This window comes from Crassostrea angulata, chromosome 9, assembly GCF_025612915.1.
Source record: "Crassostrea angulata isolate pt1a10 chromosome 9, ASM2561291v2, whole genome shotgun sequence".
NCBI lineage: Eukaryota > Metazoa > Mollusca > Bivalvia > Ostreida > Ostreidae > Magallana > Magallana angulata.
Window position 1 is genome coordinate 8,555,092 of NC_069119.1, and position 22,191 is coordinate 8,577,282.

Sequence of the window (22,191 nt, forward strand, 5' to 3'; positions counted from 1 at the left end):
AATAATATAATATTAAATATTGCATCCTATCATATTTACAACATATATCATATATAAAATAAAATATCATAATAAACAATGATGAGATATGATATTGAAACATATGATATGACATTGTATTGTGTTATACGTTATTGTATTTGATCACATAATACAATATCATATTATATAAAACAATAAAGTATTATATTATTTACAATATCATATTACATCATAATATTGAAACATATGATATTATATTGTATAATATAGTATGATATTGTATGATACTGTATCATTTTTGATACATAATATGATATTGTATCATATGATACAATATAATTTGATATGTACATCATTGTATCATATCAAATGATACAATATTATGTGATAAAGTAAAATATTATATAATACAATATTATATGATACAATAATATATTTTACAATATCATACAATATAATTTCATGTGATGTGATAATATATCATGTTATAAACCAATATCATATCATACAATATCGTATGATACGATATTATATAATATTACAGTATAATATTATACAATTTCATGTGATATAATTCTATATTACAGAAACTAATATCATATTATACAATATCGTATGATACAATATTATAGAATTTACAATTTTGTATCATAGGATACAATATTATATTTTGCAATATCTTATGTAATAGTATCATGTGATAAAATAATAAATTAATAATACAATATAGTATTATAAAATATTGTTTCATAATATACAATACTATACTTAACAATATCATGATACAATATCATAACATAAAATATCAAAAAAATTGATACAATTTCATATCGTATCATATAACTTTTTATAATATTACATATGATATTATATTGTATCATATTAAACAATATTGTTTCATACCATTAAGTTCCTTGATCTTGATCTCTTCAGGAAGGATAATATAGGGTTTCCTTCTTTGATTGTTCGTGGCTGCCTCCTCATCATCATCAGGGATGATCTCTTCCACAAACAGTTTTCTCAATACATCCACAGGCTCTGTAAATATTGAAGCACAATTCAGATAACCTTAGCCAAAAACAAACAAATAAAATAAATGCAGCTTAAAGCACATAAAAACCTGCATGGTTAGCACATAAAAATTCTACTCTTAGTCTAGGAATATCATTTATATTAAAGACATTTTGAATTCAATGTGTCCTGACATGCAGCTTATTTGAAATAATTTTCTTTTTTTTTTTAAAGGCCTATGAATGCCAAAGGGGTTCATAACAATCTAGACTTTTAAAGTGCTTCTTGTTTTGATGTGGGATATTTTCCTGACTCAGAGACAGATCTTGAGCTACACTTGATACCTCACTTAACCATGCCAAGGTATAACGCATTATATGGTTGGCAATTCTTAGGTCCAAATGAACTTTGGTGTGTTAAGGTTTGATCAGGCCTCAGGATCATGAAGCATTTTTAGACTTAAGTCTAAATTGCCATCTTTTATAAAATTATTAAATGTCATAATATTACCCTTAAACTTTGTAACTATCAACATAATATAGAGACACTTTCCAATTGCATTTCATTTTTTCGATGTTTTCAATCGCAAGACAATAAGACAGTGTATAAAATTTGACTTAAGTCTAAGACTGCTTCATGATCTTGGGGCCTGATCTTTTACCACCAGGATTCCTTCCAGAATTCAAGCTGCGTGTGCACACTATACACTTCATGGTTCATCATGTATAGGTTCAAATTGGATTGGACTGGATGTCTTGTATTATACCTTGCCTAGGTTTATCCATCAAGTTTCATGTTTACTTTCACAGACTTAACTGACATTGAAGAACGTCTTGGGGTTAACCTTACTGAGGTTTGACCTTAATAGAATGTTTTGCGTTTATTTTATAAAGTCAACATAAAATAAAAAAAATTCTTCCTGACGTTTTGAACTTTAGATAATGATTGAAGTTTATACTTTCACAAAGTTGACTTTAAGGACATTTCTTGCTTTTTATTTTGCAGAGGTTTGACGTTCAAAGAATGGTTTAGGTTTAATTTCACAAAGTTGACATTTGGTTAACTTTCCAAAGGTTTGATCTTGACAGACAGTTTTTGGTAAGATGACCTTAAAATGTTTTCTCGTGGCTTACCTTGCTGTGGTTTGACCTTGATAGGATGTTTTGGAAGCAGGTTTCTGGTTTCAGCCATATATTTTATGAGGCAGTTGATGTCTTCAAATTCTTCAAATTCTTCTTCATTCTCTCCTTCCAGACAGTACATGTTTTCTTTTTTATCAATCAACCTCTTTCTGGTTTGTCCGCCATAACAAAACAAGATGGCCAGCTGATCAAAGACTTGCATGCTCTGCTTCAGTATATAATACTCATCCGACAGATATTTGGTCTTTAACTTTCGTACAGCTGTGCTGGTACTAAAATGAAAATGTTAAATTGACAACTAGATTAGTATCATTATTCATGTATGTCTAATATATTTGCATGCTAAATAACAAAAAAAAAACAATTACTTAATGAAACAAAAAAGCCCATCCTTGTTTTTTTGTTTTGACAGTTTTGTTTTTAAAGAATCTGATTATGTAACCATGCAGACTTCTATTTACCCTAGTGGATGTAGGGCTAGCTTTTGATAATTACAGTTGAACTTCGATATCTCGAACACTGATATTTCAAATACCATGGATTTGTAGAAGTGATTTGTAAGTCCCAACCAATTATCTTTTAAAGTATTTTACCCTCGATATCTCAAATACTCGAATATCTCGATGTTTTTAAACAGTCCCATCTAGTTCGAGATAACGAAGTTTGACTGTACTATACTAGTCTTGTATATTTTCATTTTCATTGTCTGAAATTTGTCAGTGATAACACTATATACGATTCAATTTTGTAATAAATATAGTCCAATACATTTCATCAATGACTAATATTTTAATATTTAATAGTACAACTACTAAAAGTTTTATAAAGTTTTATAAATATAAGTAATAGAGAACCATTCTTTGAATATTATGACATGATCAAATATGGTCGGCATGATCAAATCTATCATAAAGCCCTTTGGGCTTTATTGAATTTGACAACCCCTGACCATAATTGATCACCTCACCTTACTAAAAGAATGATTCCTTATCCTTTTATATACACCAAAGACACATAATTCTCCCGTCATATCATTCCATCACCCAAAATACGAGCAAAATAAACATAATATCAACATAACAATCATGTAGACAGATTTTATAAAGAAACATAAGTATGGTAAATGTCTTCCATAGATGTTAAATGTTCATTAATTTTTACATATGTGATGTAAAAGATATTTGTTAGTATAAAACATGTGTGTGTGTGTGTGTGTGTGTGTGTGCCTGTCATCTATGACTATAGGCGACTAAATAGCTCAAAACAAAACTTTATTTACTAAAAATGTTTCAAACATCTGACTATCTTTTGACTGCAACCAATTATTTGAATAATGAAAACTTCCAACTTTGACATCCATAATATTATATAATGCAATTACTACCACAATAATTGTATATAGAGTAAAATTGATTGTATACGAAGACAAGAGGCCCACGGGCCACATCGCTCACCTGAGGACCAATAGGTATGATAAAATCAGCTTAATGGAGTCATAATACAAACTATCTGGACAATGTACAATAATACATGTAGATCCTGTATAAATAAAATCCATTTTTCCCTGGATATTCTTATGTTTATAATCATTAGTCCCTTTTCTAACAGGATGATTTTATAGTCATATCAAGTCATATCATATATTGAGTATTGCAGTTCTCAAAAAGATCCTTAACAATAGTTTATTTATTGGATATAAACGTACATCAAACTCTGAACCTTCTCGTGAGGCCAAAGAATTGTCCTGGGGCCAAAGTCTTAATAATTATGAAGAATCATCTGGCTGATTAGTTTCTGAGAAGATTTTTAAAAATGTACCCTATATATTCCTTTGATAAACTTTGACTCCCCATTGTGGCCCCACCCTACCCCTGGAGATCATGATTTTCACAACTTTGAGACTACACTACCTGAGGATGCTTTCACACAAGTTTCAGCTTTCCTGGCTAATTAGTTTCTGAGAAGAAGATTTTTAAAGATTTACTCTGTTTATTCCTATGTTAAACCTCGACCTCCCATTGTGGCCCAAACCTACCCCCAGGGGTCATGATTTTCACAAATTTGAATCTACACTACCTGAGGATAGTTCCACACAAGTTTCAGCTTTCCTGGCTAATTAGTTTCGGAGAAGTAGATTTTTAAAGATTTACTCTATATAATCATATGTTAAATTTTGACCCCCCGTTGTGGCCCCCACCTACCTACAGGGGTAATTATTTTCACAAATTTGAATCTCCACTACCTGAGGATGCATCCACACAAGTGTCAGCTTTCCTGGCTGATTAGTTTCTGAGAAGAAGATTTTTAAAGATTTACTCTATATATTCCTATGTAAAACTTCGACCCACCATTGTGGCCCTACCCTACCCCCGGGGGTCATCATTTTCAAAACTTTGAATTTACACTACCTGAGGATGCTTTCACATAAGTTTCAGCTTTCCTGGCTGATTAGTTTCTGAGAAGAAGATTTTTAAAGATTTACTGTATATATTCCTATGTAAAACTTCGACCCACCATTGTGGCCCCATCCTACCCCGGGGGTCATGATTTTCACAACTTTGAATCTACACTACCTGAGGATGCTTCCACACAAGTGTCGCCTTTCCTGGCCGATTAGTTTCTAAGAAGAAAATTTTTAAAGATTTACTTTATGTATTCATATGTTAAACTTCGATCCCCCATTGTGGCCCCATCCTACCCCCGGGGGTCATGATTTCACAAATTTGAATCTACACTACCTGAGGATGGTTCCACACAAGTTTCAGCTTTCCTGGCTAATTAATTTCTGAGAAGAAGATTTACTCTATATATTCATTTGTTAAACCTTTACCCCCCATTGTCGCCCAACCCTCAGGTGAGCTAAAAAGGTTAAGTTTACAATACAATAAGTTGTTAAAGTTGGTTTCTGGAAGAACAGACTTTGAAAATTTTCTTAATAAATATTGACAAATTTTTTACTTTTTTAATCTTTAGTTTTTAAGATCTGCGTACAAACATAGAATTGTGAGCAAATCTCGGTATCTTGCTTATAATTCGAAGCTTAATTAACACTCAAAAGTGTTGAATTTTTCAAAAATATGTCATTGAATTAAATTTTTAGATGAAAGGTATTAATGAGATTGGCAGATTAATAACTGCCAATCTTTTGTTTTGCCTAGGCCAAGTCTTGCCTACCCATTTTACCGAATGCCGAACCCGAGGCTTTTAAACTGATTGAAACACGCCTTTCCTATATTATTATTTTTGTAATAACTCAGATTTGAAACAGAATTACCCCTTAATTTTTGCAATTTATATTTTCTTTCCCATAAGGATAATTTATGCTAAACTACATTGAATTTGCCTCGGTGGTTCTTAAGAAGATTTTTAAAAATGCACCCCCCTTTTTCTACAGTTTCAAAGTTTTCTCCGCTTTGAATACAGATCAGACTTTTATTTCTGCAATTTATATTCGCCCTCCCATAAGGATGCTTTGTGCCAAATTTGGTTGAAATTGGATAAGCGGTTTTAGAGAAGAAGTTCAAAATGTAAAAAGTTTACAGACGGACAGACGGACGGACAGACGGAAGACGGACAAAATGTGATCAGAATAGTTCACTTGAGCTTTCAGCTCAGGTGAGCTAAAAAACTGACTCGATTGGTCCATGGCATTTAAGTCGGTTGATTTCCTGTAGTGATGGCAGCTCCATCTGCTGGGAGAGGTTCATATAATAGTCAGTAATGAGGCGATAATACCCATTGACACCAGAGACAAATGACTCTGCAACTGTCTTATTGTCAAACCTCAACACCTGAAAAAAAAATAATATATGAGTCATATAAATTTAAAACAAAACAAATATTAATAGTAATAAAAAGTAAATTTATTTCACAACTTCAAACAATAAATTTTTTTGTTGGCAGTATATATATCATATTACATACAAAATAATACAAACTTCACAGCTAAGGTGTTGAAAATAATTGAAATTTAGTAATCTAATGATTTTTTTTTCTCTCCTTAGATATCAGTATGACATACGTCATATAAACCCCCGACTCGTGATTTCAACACCTAGTATTAATAAAGGAAATAAGTTTAGAGGAAAATAACAACAGGTCTGTGCTTTTAACTTGACACACAAATATAATTATACCCGAGTGACTTTGGTGCCCTTTAATAATAATAGTAATATTAACAGCTTTTCAGAGACTGATATATTTGGTAGCAACATATCATTTTACATGGTATGTAGTTTAACAATAACTGGATTTTAAAACAGCATTGATTGATTTATTTTTGAAGTTGTCTTTGTTATTAACTACTTTCGGGTAAATGCAGATAACTTGAATAACAATAGTGTATCTATACTACTATATTAAAATAATACTTGAATTTTCGGGCTTTAATACCGAGAAATCGGAAGAGTACTGTCTTTTGTTTTATATTTTTTAAACATCATTGGTACTTGAAGATTACCAATTTGTTTTTATTCTTTATCAATCAAGCTTCACTAATTAATAATAAACGAAAATTCCTTTAAAAAATCCGGAAATCATGTGGATTTTTCAGATTTTAGAATCTTGCGCATGTGCATTACATTCACGCTAAATCACGGGAGGCTCTTTAGTTTATGATTCACAATATCACATTTGCATGGATAAACTCAGAAACGGTAAAACAAATGCGTGTAAATTTTCATTGAAAATTTGTCATATTTTCTATTAATCAAAGGAAATACGGGAGATAACTCTAACTCGGTGCATTACGAGAGTTTCGAATGTCAACATGGTAAAAAAAAGTTGGTGAAGAAGTGTTGAATTTTTCAAAAATATGTCATTGAATTAAATTTTTAGATGAAAGGTATTTATAGCCTCAAAATGGTTTGTTATGAATAATCTAACTTTTATTTTCAATGCAGCTTCATTTTCTAACAATACGGTGTGTTGATGTATCTATTTCGTAAATTTCCAATATCACAATGCAATGTCAACCCGTGCACGCACGGGTCAAAGTCTAGTTGTGATTTGTCTACTCAACTGATGGCAGTTATTAAGACAATTTTACATTCCCTTATTAAGGTCTTTTGTTTTCAACAAAGTGGTATAATTAAGCCCCCAACTGCCTCATTCTGACCAAAAAAGGTAAAAGCAAGACATTCTGTATTATAGCTTCATTTTAATCTATTTCACAAATAATAGTTTGTGATTTTTAATAATTATGATTCTTCAGAAGAATGACTTAAGTGTTGTTTTCTTCCCCCCCCCCCCCCCCCCCAATTTTCTGGATGAAATCAATTCTTGTTTCATAACATTATAAACTAGCTACCTGTGCCATGTATTAAGTAAGATGCTATAACAATTTTCAATGCAAAGTATACACCACAGTTTAAGCCTTTTTCACAACTGACACACAAGCACTTTAAAATACCTTGCGATCGGAATTTTTTAGCTTCGCATGAGCCCTCGCATTTGATGCATGCGTTAATTAGAAGCACTTTAACAATTAAGAGCTTGGACTTTGGGTAGTTGGTGCCAAATAGCAATGTGACGTACTAGGCCTGTCTTTTTTAATTTAGGACACTCAGCCATTGCTTTTTGAAATCAACACGATTTGTCTGGCTTATTTTGAGCTAAGACTACACAGTCGGTGTATATTTCATTTGAAACCAGCGTCATTTTTAACTTGTTTTGACGCAAAATAGATAGTTCTCTGACTGAAAGTCCAAGGCTTTGTTAAAATGCTTCTAGTTGTCACATCAAGTCTTCTTTAAAAAATGGACATGCACAATATTCAGACGCAACCGAATGCCAAATTATTGCCTTGCAACACACAAACATTAGTATGAATGTTTTACAATGTTTTGTGTACTCGCAAGAGTGAAGCAGAATTTTTAAAGGTCTTATGAATTGCAGCTGTCTATGCATTTGTTTTGCATCAGCTTCACCTTGGGAAATAGACTTGCTCTTGGGGAACTGGAATATTGCTGACTCCCTCAATGGTATACTTTAATTGTATACTATCTGGACAATGTAATATAATGCACGTAGATACTGTATAAATAACCATATATCCATTTTTTTTCACCCTGGATATTCTTATGTTTATAATCAAGTCCCTTTTCTAACAGGATGATTTTATAGTCATATCACCTGTTGGGCATTGCAGTTCTCAAAAAAAAAACAAACCCACAATATGTCAAATGCTTGCATATACATGTAGGTAAAACAATATATTATAACATTATAGGTTTGGTGAATAGTTAAAATACTTTACTTTGTAAAATTGGATCCCCTATATCCCCCCCCCTACTTACTCCTCAAGATTTTGATTTTAAAGAATTTGAATCTATACATTATCATTATCTGAGGTTGTATTGAGTAATGTTACAGCTTTTTTAGGAAAATGGTTTAAGAAAAATATTTTTTAATAAAGATTTTTCTCTTTATATTCCAATTTAAATCTTTGCCCCCCCCCCCCCCCCCCCAATTTGTGAACTCATCCCCAGGGGATCATGATTCGAAGAAACTTTAATCTACCCTACGAGGATGCTTCCACACAAATTTCGAATTTCCTGGCCTATTAGTTTTGGATAAGAAGATATTTTCTATATATTCCTATGTAAAAATTTGACACCCCCCCCCCTCCCCCTATCAAGATCTGAGCAAGATCTAAACAAACTTGAATCTATACCCTATCTGAGGATGCTTCCACACAAGTTTCAACTTTTCTGGCTGAATAGTTTCTGTGAAGAAGATTTTTAAAGATTTACTCTATATACATGTATTCCTATATAAATGATTGACACCCCATTGTGGCCCTACTCCATCCCCAGGGTCATGATTTTCACAATTTCACAATCTTCACTACCTGAGGATGCTTTCACACAAGTTTCAGCTTTCCTGGCCAAATGGTTCTTGAGAAGAAGATTTTTGAAATTTTTTAAAAATAGTTCCTTATTATTTCCTCTTGTAAAAAGGCATGATCCTTAATTTTCACAGCTTTGAATCTCTTTGCCTAAGGGTGCTTTGTGCCAAGTTTGGTTGAAATTGGCCCTGTAGTTCTAGAGAAAATGTTGAAAATGTGAAAAGTTTACATAGACGGACAAATGAACAGAAGGACAGACAACGGACAAAATGTGATCATAAAAGCTTACATTTGAGCTTTCAGCTCAGGTGGGCTATAAAGTAAACAGTTCATCTGACTGTAAGTTTTATAATGAGGACAGGAATTAAGAGTTATTAAAGAAATAGACCAATGCCAAACTTTATTGCATGAAAAATGTTATAAGTACAAAATTTACTTCAGTGAAATATAAGTACAATGTACAAGTGTCAATTTTCAACTATTAAGCCTGATCATAATCAAATAAATTAATTGTTCAGTGCCAGTCTTAATTCTAAATGTATAATAATCTTGAATGCACTCAGGACTAAGCTGCCAAAGGCACCTAACTGGTAATCTTGTTTAAGCAATTAAAAATGATAAACAAGATTGTTTTATAGTCTACCCAAGTTATTGTTTCTGTCACTTTAGGCGATTTTTAGTGAAATTAAACATACCTATCAATTAAGTACAATTGAAATTGATAAAAAGGGAAAATTGCAAAATTTCTCATTGATACATGTACTATTCATCCGTTTTTACCCACAGAGAAACTCACAGACACAAATTTCTTACAGAAATTTGTTATGGGTAAAGTTTACAGCTTTTCTCCATTTGGAAATACTTGAGACACCTGCACAATTAGTAATTATCATCTACCATGGAACTTTCATGTTGTTAGCAAATGCAAAATCCCCATACATGTAGACTTTTTTATTTTTAGTCCTGTATTGAAACCTGACAAGTTAGTGGGGGCTTTTCAAAAGGGAAATCTTGGGATTTTTTCATATTATTAACAGTGCGTCTACGAGAGAGTCAGGCAGATTCCAAAAATGTCAATTTCTGGAGTTTTAATAATTGTTATCATTTGTCTCAAAAATCCAAGAGGGGTTGCCAACAATGAAGAAAATTGATATTAAAGTTTGTTTATTTGGTTTGTATTCTAAGGCCATGGTACCATAATTTCTTGATGTAAGGCGGCGTGAAATCTAATACAACTTAAATGGGTTCCATATATGTGGCTAAGAATTTTGCCATAATTCAAAACATTTCATAGATAACATGTACATTTATTGATTACACTGTAATTAGGGGCCTAATTGATTGCAAAATATCAAAATTCCGATGTAATCTGTTGTCATGACAACCCAATAAATGTAACTGGTAACTGGCCAGAATTAATGTCTACCATTGCGAAAATAATCTCAATATAACAAAGGGTTTGGACGCCCCATTTCAAATTTTCAATAAATATTTAGAAAAAATGATTGTTAAAAAATGTAGAATTAAAATTTTATGTTTGGGTTTTAAGGGATTATGAAATACTTCTAATTTTAGTGGAGGTGACTAGATAAATTTAGATAATTTAATACAAAAAATCCAAAAATTTAAGTTAAAATTAGTTTTCTGAGATATTATAATGCATAAATGGTTAGAAAAATTAAAATAAACAAATACGTTGCTCAATGTCTTCTAAATTTCGTATCATATGGTGGTAAACAGAGTTAAGATTAATTTCCCTTTGCTTCACCTCTGGTCATCTCCCCTTTTATTGCTCTCCCCAAAGGAGGTAGAAAATTTGTACCAGTGGAGGGAAATAATGGCTTCTCCTGGCAGGAGCTCAGGCAGCCCTTCTACTATCTGTGACTTTGCTAGGTCATACAGACATAGACCATGTGAAGGTTTGACAGAGAGTATTTCTTCCTTGACTGATGATATATTTCAACACTTAAAACGATGTCAAGCATCAACACGACATCAGACAAGAATCCCAGAAGGACTTCTGCTACTGTTTCGCAGTGGCATATTTGTTGTTTCAAAGGATGTTCTTCAATTAAATGTATGCAGAAGTCACAGGAATAGTCTTTGTACTCACTGGTACAAAGACTCTCGGTGCTGTATGCACCCTCTACATCCACCAAATCATAGGGAGAAGCCAGACAGAGGATTAACATGCACGATGGCTATAGAAATATGGCTGCACGAGAGAGTTGTTGTGCCTGTTGGAGCTGGTAAGTCTTACGGTAAAGTTAATAAAGTATCTTATCTTTTATTCTAAATTCATAAACAAAATGATGTGAATGGGAGAGGGGCGACATGTCATTGAATATTAATTAAATGTGTGACATACAGTTGCCAGCTGGTTACAGGCCTATAACAGGTCAAGTACAATCACTAGATTTAGCTACATAGCTTGATTTAGCTACATAGCTTTATTACTTTCCTGAAGTAGGATATTATTTACACTTAGGTGCCAAAAGTATGTCAATTTTTTTCTTTTCACTATATATTTCATTGAAAACCAACTTTTTTCAAAGACTCATTTAAAAATAACTCCTTGACCGATTTTAAAAAGACTTGGATTGATAAATTTAAATCTTCTTTGACTTTTTGGCATCATATTTAATTATTTTTCCCACCTTCAGTTCTTGAGATTTGATGTTTACAATCCAAAGTAAGATTTTACGGCTCTAATATTGCAAAGGATATATAGTAGAGCACTTGAAAAATATCTTCGTGTTGTGTTTGAAATATGAAATTTTGCATATGAGTTCTCAAAAAACTATTTCATTTTATGTCAAAAAAGTGCAAATTGAATCTACTTTAATCAATAAAAATTTCATCAAAATTTGATTAAAATTAATATAAAAAACCTTTTAAACATAAGCCTTGTTTTCAAATGAAATATATAGGGAAAAAAGAAAAGTTGAGATACTTTTGGCACGTGAGTGTAGCTACTTAATCATACTTGTCATAATTAAATGGGCATTTGTACTAAAAGTATCTGAAACAATTCATAAAAAAACACTCTTTAAAATGTTGCTCTTTTTGCACAAATGCAGTCAAGTTCTCAAAGTTTTGGGGCTATATACATGTATGTACAACTCTTTATGTGTTACCAAACAGTTAGTTTTTAAATGGAATAACAACAGGTCCAGCACAATCTCCTGATTAAGCTATATAGCTTGAAAAAGCTATATAACTTAATAAAGCTATTCCATATAGCTTGATTTAGCTATTTTGTCAAACAGTTTTCATAAATAAGGATTTTTTTCAGCATGTGAACAAAATCGCACTTTATTGCAGTGATAGTTTTCAACTTTGAACTGTTCTGTAAACAATGTATGTAAAGATAACCCATCAATATGTGTCTCTTTTAGAGACTTTGCATTCAAAGGTCCGAAAGTTTTGGGGCAACTGATTCATGACAGTTACTTCTTGTGTGTATATATAAAGAAGGTATGGTAATCAAGATAATTGATTGGTATTAATTCAACATAATCTTACCCACGCCTCAAACACTAGAAATGCATGTTTTCCTTAAAACTGCATAAGGTGGCTCACTACACCGTGAAATATTTTCTCAAATCAGCAGAAAATTACTTAATTATAATAAATATCATAATGGATAAGAAGATATTCAATTCAAATAGGCAAAAAATGTGCAATTTTTGATGAAAAATTACATTTTCAAAAATTTAATTTAGTAAACATGAGCAAAAGCTCCAGGCGGATTTGAACTCATGATCTGCGGTTCAGAAGCCCATAACTTTAACCTCTGAGTTGAACTACCATGCTATACAACCCAACTGAACGATATAAACAGTTAACAAAACATTTAATTAGCCATCTTGTGACGTAGTGTCTTAAAAAGTACAAGTCTAGGTGTAGTGAGGTATCTTTAAAGCAGTGATGTTTTAACTATTTTTGCTCAAAGTTGCATTTATATAACTACAAAGTAAAGAAATAGGTTGACAGTTCCTTGGAACTTTTCGTCTGTTTTATATTTATATAAAAAGCTAAATTGCATAAAGGTAGCTAAATAAACCTACTTCAGGTAGGTTAATAAAATTATGTACGTAAATCTAGCTACATAGCTAAATCTAGTGATTGTACCAGACCTGTATAACTTTAGGAAAAAAATTTGTATAACTTTAAGAAAAAAAAGAAATTATTATGTACATTTAGACAAATGAGAGGATTTAATAGTTTAATTAAATGTATTTACAGTTTGAATTACATGATTATAAGATATTTTTATTAATCTATTAATGAAGTAATACCTTGTACAGAACTAAACATTCCCTTGTCTCCCTTGTACACTGGCTAAATATTCTTTTTTTTTAATCTCAGTGTCATCTCCTCTACCATAGTACATGTATTATATATATGGACCTTTTGAATTTCTCAATAGAATATGTTCATTAATAATTTGTACACACAGTTTCCCTTGTACACTGGCTAAATATTCTTTTTTTTTAATCTCAGTGTCATCTCCTCTACCATAGTACATGTATTATATATATGGACCTTTTGAATTTCTCAATAGAGTATGTTCATTAATAATTTGTACACACAGTGCTTAGAATTAAATTCAATGATAAATACATCGGGATCGGCATACTTATTCTTAAAAAACTTGAGCTTTGTAAATAATTGATGATGCATTAAGTATGGTATGCAGGTCCTGTTGTATTATGAGGTCTGTACAGCAGACTGAGCTTTGTAAACTTTCCATGATAAAAAATTGGATAGCAGGTTTTATCTCCTTATATAACATTAATTTGTGCATATGTGCACCTTATATACAATGTATTAGCACTAATACTGATCATTGATTCATCATTAGCATTGATACTGATTTGATTCATTTTAGGAGATTTTTTGAAGCTTGCTGCACATTTACAAGCTAGTGATGATGAAATTTTAAACAGTTTGCCAGATACATGTATATCAGAAGCAGATGAAGTTACTGTTGGAGGTAAATTCTTTTGCCATAAACAGCTCTTAATAAAGTAGAATCAGCAGAATTGTCTAAATACAAAATATGATGGAACATGGTCTAGAGTCATTGTTCAAAATGTATGAGGTGGTTCCATGGTAGGCACCCCCCTTGAATTAAAAAGTGCTTATATATCCTCTCTTATGAAGTTAGCCCTATCTTTTTTATTGCATTGCTCAATTATGAAACTTTATAATCACACCACATATAATTACATCTTGTTTATTTTGTAGGTACAGGTAATGAAATACTGGATCAAGCACAACATGCTCAAGAAGACAATAGTTCTTTGCATGATATATCAGGTAATATTTTGTTTCGCATTAGCTACATTTACAGCATTATGCATTGTCGGAATGAATTTTAACATATTTTATGCCCCTTGAAGAATGGAAGGCATACTGTATGCAGGGTTATTTTCCACCCATTTTATTTCGCCCTTTTATACTTGTAAAAGAATTTGCCCAAACTCAGTTGTCTAAAAGAAATATATCTGAATTGTTTCAATTCACACAGTTTTGAATTTTGCTAACTGACAACAAGAGCAGAAGGGGCGAAAATAAAACGGGGGCGAATAGTTCTCTCTATACAGTATTCTTTGCTGCTGTTGGTCCATCGGTCTGTCTGTCTTTTCACTTTGCAGTTATTATCTCTGCAAAGGTTGCAAATACATGTATTGAAATGAAATTTGATATACAGATTTTTCAATTTTTAGTTTCTGGTCATTATCTCTGCAAAGTTTGGTACAGTAAAACACGGTTATAAAGAACACGCTTATAATGAATTGACGCTTACAGCGAAGTGAATTTCATTCCCCAAGTCTCTTTTTCATGTTGTAAACTTGACGGATATAACGAATTACGCTTTTAACGAAGTTAAATTGGCCGCCCCTGAGAATTTGTTATAAGCATGTTTTACTGTATACTGATTTACAATCAGACAATTTTTGACAGAGTCATGCCCATGTCCATGGAAATGAGGGGAGGGGGCATAAATGTTTTATAAAGATCTCTTGTTTAAAAGTGTATGATGTATAGCATAACTTTGGTTACAAGTGTGACATGACATTATAAATGGAAAACTGTAAGATGGATTAAAAAATTACAAACTTGTAGATGAATGAATATCTCTCTCTCTCTCTCTCTCGTGAACTATTGTTTCTGATGTTGGCAAATTGGTTTATATATATAAATATACTTTTCTGTTCTAAATGTATATGTGTAGACATGCATCTTCATAATGACCATTCATAACGGTAACAATATTACTTACAAGTATTTACTGATCATTTTTATTTAATTCTTACAGAACAATCTAGTCAGCTCTCAGAATTTTCGTCCACTCAGTCCTCTCATGGAACTGATAACTGGCTACCACCAACATACGATCGGGATAAGTTGAACAGAAGCATGGAAATTCTCTCTGAAGGCAAATTTACTCCAATGCGATTTACCTTAAACACACCATTGGAAGATGTTCAACAGTCTACAAAGGATTATGTGACTCGAAAAGCCAAAGAAGTAATTCACTATGCTTTAGAATGCATTGCACCACAGCAGGAGGAAGAATTAATGCAACTGGTGTGTAGAAAATACTTCAAGGCGGAGTCGGATGGTATTGATATTATACCTGATGTTTTAACAGAAGCTCTTATCAAAGCCTACAATGATGCTAATGGACATCAATGCCAAATCCAAATACTCTCCCTGGTTGTAAACAATTTTTCAAAGACTGAACTTTGTAAAATGGTGCATGGCCTAACAAAGTATAAAATTGACTGTGCAAGAAAATACGCTTCCTTGAATGGACCAGGTCAGATTATTGATCCTCCAAAGGTTACCCGTGTTAGACTTTCGAGATGTCAAATACAGCATTTTATTGAATTTTTGTACAGTCCATCAATTTGTCAAGTGGTTGGATATGGTTCCAAGACTCTTCATTTATCATCTGGATTACAAATAAAAATTCCAAAAATGATTCGAACAATGATTGCCTCAAGAATTATCAATGCCTATGAAGTGCTCTGCACAGACAATGAGATAAAAATGCCATCTAGGGCAACGTTGTACAAGATCATAAAAGTATGCTCGGCCTCGCAGAGGAAATCTTTGAAAGGTCTTGACAGTTATACAACAGATGGAATGGAAGCAATGGATTTGCTCCAGAAGATACTACACAGACTGCAAGAAAACGGACTTTCAAGAGACAAAACGAAAGAGTTATCAGAAAAGCTTCTGGATATAAACCAGCACCTGAAATTTGATTTGAAAATGCATCTCGCACAGTCCAGTACTAGTATCGACCACTGCCTAACATATGCATTGTCTGATGAAAAGACAGCAGAATTTACATCGGATTGTGATCATCTCCACAATCAGAACTGCATAAACTGTAGAAGTATTCCAAAAGTTATGGATGAAATTGCAAGTTGTTTATCAGCGGCTAATCTAGCAACTGATCTGCAGAAGGAATTGGCACATGATTTTGAACAGTCAAGAAAAAACATACATGAATGGAAGGCCCATATTGTACGAGCTGTGAACCAGGATATGAGTAAAAGCAACATCATTGAAAACTTAAAGAGTAACCAAGCACTGCTGATAATGGATTGGGCAATGAAATTCCTGCCTCAAAGTTTTCGGGAATCGCAGCAAAACTGGTTTGGGAAACAGGGTTTGAGTTGGCATGTTGCATGTGCAGTTTTTCTAGATCATAGTGCCAATGTAGAGAATCAGGAGAACAAATTTCACCTCGTGTCATTTGTACACGTATTACAAGGAGGAAGTCAAGGTTGGATCTCAGTAGCTATGATTCTTCAAGATGTTCTAGAAAAACTGAAATGCCTTAATCAGCATCTTTCCGAAGTTTATTTAAAATCCGACAATGCAGGATGCTATCACAGCATGCCACTTATGTCCTACATTTGGAAGAATTATGACTTGCTACAGCTCAAAGTAAAAGAGTATAATTTCAGTGAAGTTCAGAGTGGCAAAGATCTGTGTGATTCAAGAACTGGTACATGTCGCATGCATATTTTAAAGTATGCAAATGAAGGTAACAATGTGGAAAATGCACATCAACTGAAAAAAGCCTTAGAGAGTTATGGGGGAGTTAAGAACACATTCATTTCACTGGTTGATATCAATACAGAAAATCCTCCTGTATTGTCAGGAAACATTAAAAACTTCAAGATTAGTCAGATGAACAATTTTGTGTTTGAAGAAGAAGGCATCAGAGTGTTTAAAGCTTATGGTGTTGGTCATGGACACTTTATCCCCAAGAGCACTCTTGAAAAGATATCAAGTAACTTTGCCTTTGATGAGACCAGAATTGAGGTATATACATGTAGTTTTAGACTGTGTATTATAACTTCTTTTGGTGCATGTTAATTTGATGAAAGTTCAGTGATCATGAGCATTAAATTTGCCTAAATGAGAATACTGAGTAATTTAATTCTGGTTGTAATGTGACATTTGATTGGATAGAAAAAATTAGTTACATTTGTATAACCTGGCTTGCACGTCACAAGACTTTTCACGATACCCCAATTTCAAAAATGTACTAATCTGCTTGACGTAACGTTTGACTTTGAACAGATTAATATCATTTTTAAAAGTAAAATGTACTCAATTTGTACATCAAATCACAGAAAATTGAATTACAAGGAATGAACTCAGTGCCCACCCAAGTTATACTCGTATAAACTGGCATGGAGCAATTTACGCTTTTTATACCTATTTATCGCAGATGCTTGAAATTTTAACACACTTTTTGTTTGTGCATGACATATTGTGGGATATATTTTTGTACCATTCGGATGCCAATTTTTTGTTAAATGTCGACTGCTTATTATGCATATTCACATCAGAGCCGGGGTATCACTAGTGAGCGTTGACCCACAGATACCTTGTTATCGGCTTTGCGGATCGTGGATTATAAAGCGTAAACTGCCCCAACTCAGGTTATACTCTCATAACTTGGGTAGACATTGAGTTAATTTCTTTATTATATACATGTATAATTTATAATTTTTTTTTTTTGAAGGTCATAGAAGATTCTACAACCATGCCAGCGACACATTTACAAGCAGCACAGTTGAGGCTACCGTTTGGATCTTCAGATGCTGAAGACAGTGGAGACCTGAGCTGCACTGAACCAGGCTGTATTCAAACCTTCAGGAAACCATCTACTTTAGAAAAGCACCTTGCTGTTGGAAATCATTTATACCACAGTTTAAATGGAAGTGCCGATGTTGCCATGGAGTTGTGGGCAGAAAAGTGTTCGGATTCTGTGTTTTATAACCAGTCTCACCTCATCCAATCTTCATTGATTTCAAGTAAAGACAATCAGGTACATACCTGTGTATCAAATTTGAAAACAGGATGGGCTCTGAAGTTGGACAGAAAATTTGTTAGATTTTCATTGGGTGTAAAAAAGTTCGTGAAAGACATTTTTGATGATGGTGAAAAAACTGGAAAAAAGGCAAACCCTGTGTCTGTTTCATTACAAATTCGTAATGAACGGGATGAATATGGCAACCACATATTCAGTCCAAATGACTGGATTTCCTCTCAGCAAGTTCGCAGTCTCTTTGCCCAGTTTCAGATAAAACTGACTAAAGAGAGCACAGACAGAGAGAAGAGACCAAAGTTAAAACTCACTCTTAAATCTGAGGAGGATGAAGATTTAAATGAGGTTATTAGTGATCTGAATGCCATGGAGGCATTCAACACAGTTAATTCTGTTACTGATATATGTCAGCTATGATTTCTATGTGAGCATAATTTACTTGGTAGGCATTTCATCTTGATTTTCACATACCGAGTATGCTAGAAAAAATGCATTTAATCGATGTGTAGGTGCATCAAGATTGTCAAAAGTAAACTTTCAAGTAGAATATAGTAACTACTGTATGAAATATTTTTTTTCATGTAAAAAAACCATAATCATATGTATGACTTGGAATTCTAAGTTAAACACTGTCCTAGTACACAGAATGGATTTTATATTTAAAATGCAAATCAGCTGGTAACATTACATGTACATGCACTATATATATTTGACCATTCATTGTAATGTAATGAAACTGTTTACATTTTAGGAAATGCTAAGTTTCATGTATTTATAAAAAATGATGAAAATCATTAGTTATAGGTGATTGCATTAAAATTGTTTAGAAAAACATGTTACTAAGGGAGATAACTCACTTTTAAAAGTTGCAAAAAATGCAAGTTATAGAAATTCACGCAGTGTGAGAAATATTCAGAACCCGATTATTACCTTATGTGAAAAGATTAAGAAGTTACTTGTTTTTATTTTGACCCATAACATTTTAGTTTTAAAGCGTCCAAACCCAATTTTAAATTTACTTAAATTTTAGCAATTTTTCAATAATTTTGGTTTTTTACACACAAGAGTTATTTCCCTTGATCAAAAAATTATGTGGGGTTATTTTTGAAAAAAATTTAATGTGTCAAAATAAAATTAAATATTTATATTTTCAATTATTTTAACAGTTGTTGTTTTATTTTTATGCTTAGGGTATCAAAATGTCAAATGAAAATGTCAGTTTTTCATAAAAATCAATGCTTCATTATAGTGAAATTGTAATCAATATGGCAACCCCCTTCAATAGGGCTAAAAAATTAAAATTTTCAAAAAAGTGTTTTATAGTAACAATTTGCTTAACTTTAAATGTCTTCTGTGAAAATTTCATTGAAATGTGGTTTACTCCATGTATTACCCCCTGCCTGACTCTCTCATAGACGCACAGTTAAATGAACATCGTTTGAACCCTGAGGTATTTATAAATATCAAATAACTCTAAGAAACTGTGCTGCAAAATTATCTTGGAACAGAATATAGGACACTATTGCAGAATTAAACATTGCTTTGCATTTATAATAATCATTTCTAAATCCAATTACTTGTCAAATGCATAAAAAAATCTCTCCAAAGTTATTTTTAATAATAAATTGTACACGTCACTGAAGAAAAAATCGGAATCAATTTAATGGTGAAAGCTAGACTGCTAGGTATTAAAGCTATTTATATACAAAAAGAATCAATGAAAGGTTGTAAGAATGTGTATATATATATATATATATATATATATATATATATATATATATATATATATATATATATATAAACTGCGCAGTTAGATTAAAGAAGTCAGCCAGTGAACAATATACCCTTCAGAGACATTAAATTGTGATAATTGAATAAGTTGAACTTTTTTTTTTATCAGAAGACATTTCTTTGTCTGTTCAAATATCTCTTCCTGCAACCTTTTCCTACTAAAAGTTTTAATTTAAAGGCTGCAATATCAGGAAACATTAGTCGCATAAAGCTTTAAACTCAAGACTATTAAACATTTTTATTGCTCATACTTGAGCTTTAAACTTTTTTCCTTCAACATATGGTTTATCATTGTATCATTCAAATCAGCGTTCTCAGATAGCAATGAGAAGAAAATACAGTACACATAGATTATTAAGGCCTAAATAATCTTGGATTTAAATTTATGAAATTGTACATTCTCATTAAATAATATTTAATATGTAAAAAAAAATTATTATGAAAGCTAAAATTCTGCAGCTATTTGTAAATTGTTGTGATGATTACATATAAAATTTCAACATAAATTAAGGGTGATGAGCAGCCATCTTGTACATTTGAGGATAAGAATGTAAACAATTGAAACAAAGTTGCACCAATTAAATTAGCAAAATTCAAACTTTTTCTCAACAAATGGTTGTAGAGAGGTCACCAATGAACCTCCTTCATATTTTTTCAGAAATTTTTAATCTTCAAAATAAGTCTGTAGCTGTGCAGTACGACAGCTGTTCTGAGTGATGAAGAAGGCATAGTCCTATTCATGTATGAATACTTTTCAAACAAAATGGCATGTAGGACTTCATATTTAATGCTTTTATATCTTTTGGCAACATTTTTGGCAAGTTTCAAGCCAATTCAAGAAATGTTTACATTCTTATCTTCAAATGTACAAGATGGCCACACATCACCCTCAAAGTAACACCTAAAATTGTTGATATATAGAGAATGACAGCATTCACACAATGTTGTCATTCTTTTCTAGGAATAAAAAATATCTGTACTTGTACTATCTAACTTAGTAATTCTGACATTTGAAGAGGTAAACAGTTCTCAAGTATTTCCTTCACAAGACAGTGGTCTTCTTAGGCTAGCTGACAGTTCACCATCACAAAATACAAATGCCCACTGGTTTTCAATGTTTGAAGTCAACGATAACTGTGGCCAAAATTTCAATAATCATTAAGCAGTTTGACAGCAAAACCATGAACCTTTGTGATTCCATAAGAAAGCCTTTTTCCCAATTAATAAACAACCAAGTTCAATGGTTTTATAAAGGAAGTGACCATGATTGGTTGTTTCCCTGATATTCACCTTAGGTTTAATCATCAGTATGCATGAACATATTGTTTGATATCATACAGTATTAAAAAAAGAAAAAAATCTTTTTTATGATCTTCCAGTCTTTCTTGAGATACAGTAATAATCTTATTGCCAATAGGTCATTATAGGGACAAGAGGTCCACGGCCCACACTACTCACCTGAGCAAAAATACCCACCTGAGACGAACAGGTAAATAGATGACTCAGGTGCTCAATATGAACAAAGGCAATCATCAGTACAAAGATTCAAGTGGGGGCAATGATCTAGCTGTTTACTTTTTCATGGAAACTAAGAACTTGTTGTATTAAATATAAAGATTTTTATTAATGGATCCAAAAAAAATAAAAAATTGTTGTCTTAAATATAAAGATTTTTATTATAGAAAAAAAAAACATGCTGATAATTTCAATTAATTCAAACGCTTAAAAAATTTATCAGCACATGATAATCAAAGAGTATTCTACGTTAAAAGACCTCATTAACACCTGTTTGTATTTGGACATGACTGTTAATACAATTAATGAGAAAATTAATTTGAAAAAATTGAGTTCAATAGACTAAAATCATTTATAAAAAATCATTACAATATATGTATAGTTGAATTACAACAGACAAATTAAATATCATGAATGACAAATACAGAGGGTTCGGCTTAATCTGATAGTCAATTTGTCAAAGAAAAATTATCACATTAAGCGATTATTGGATTAACCGATTTATCATTTTAGTGGTCTTTGATTTTGGATAG

At 32.2% G+C, this 22,191-nt stretch overlaps 2 protein-coding genes across 6 annotated transcripts in view; one reads left to right on the forward strand and one right to left on the reverse strand.

Annotated features, from left to right (window-relative positions):
- Nucleotides 1–22,191, reverse strand: part of LOC128163279 (tyrosine-protein kinase JAK2-like) — a 100,074-nt gene that overhangs the window by 64,154 nt on the left and 13,729 nt on the right. For all 5 annotated transcript variants that reach the window (XM_052826827.1, XM_052826823.1, XM_052826822.1 and 2 more), the window contains exons 5-7: nucleotides 5,769–5,926; nucleotides 2,127–2,407; nucleotides 886–1,020 (exon numbers count right to left, since the gene is read on the reverse strand). In XM_052826827.1, the coding sequence (XP_052682787.1) occupies nucleotides 886–1,020; nucleotides 2,127–2,407; nucleotides 5,769–5,926 (574 nt within the window). The remainder of the gene's footprint in view (nucleotides 1–885; nucleotides 1,021–2,126; nucleotides 2,408–5,768; nucleotides 5,927–22,191) is intronic.
- Nucleotides 13,296–19,921, forward strand: LOC128163280 (uncharacterized). Its single transcript, XM_052826828.1, has 4 exons — nucleotides 13,296–13,981; nucleotides 14,236–14,307; nucleotides 15,311–17,337; nucleotides 18,047–19,921. The coding sequence occupies exons 3-4, from the start codon at nucleotides 15,412–15,414 to the stop codon at nucleotides 18,767–18,769; spliced, it is 2,649 nt and encodes an 882-aa protein (XP_052682788.1). The 5' UTR covers nucleotides 13,296–13,981; nucleotides 14,236–14,307; nucleotides 15,311–15,411; the 3' UTR covers nucleotides 18,770–19,921.

Excerpts from the sequence above, each read along its gene's own strand:
- LOC128163280 (XM_052826828.1), top strand. The coding sequence starts at position 15,412 with ATGGAAATTCTCTCTGAAGGCAAATTTACTCCAATGCGATTTACCTTA. Across the intron at positions 17,338-18,046 it reads TTGATGAGACCAGAATTGAG|GTCATAGAAGATTCTACAAC; the intron begins GTATATACATGT and ends TTTTTTTTGAAG.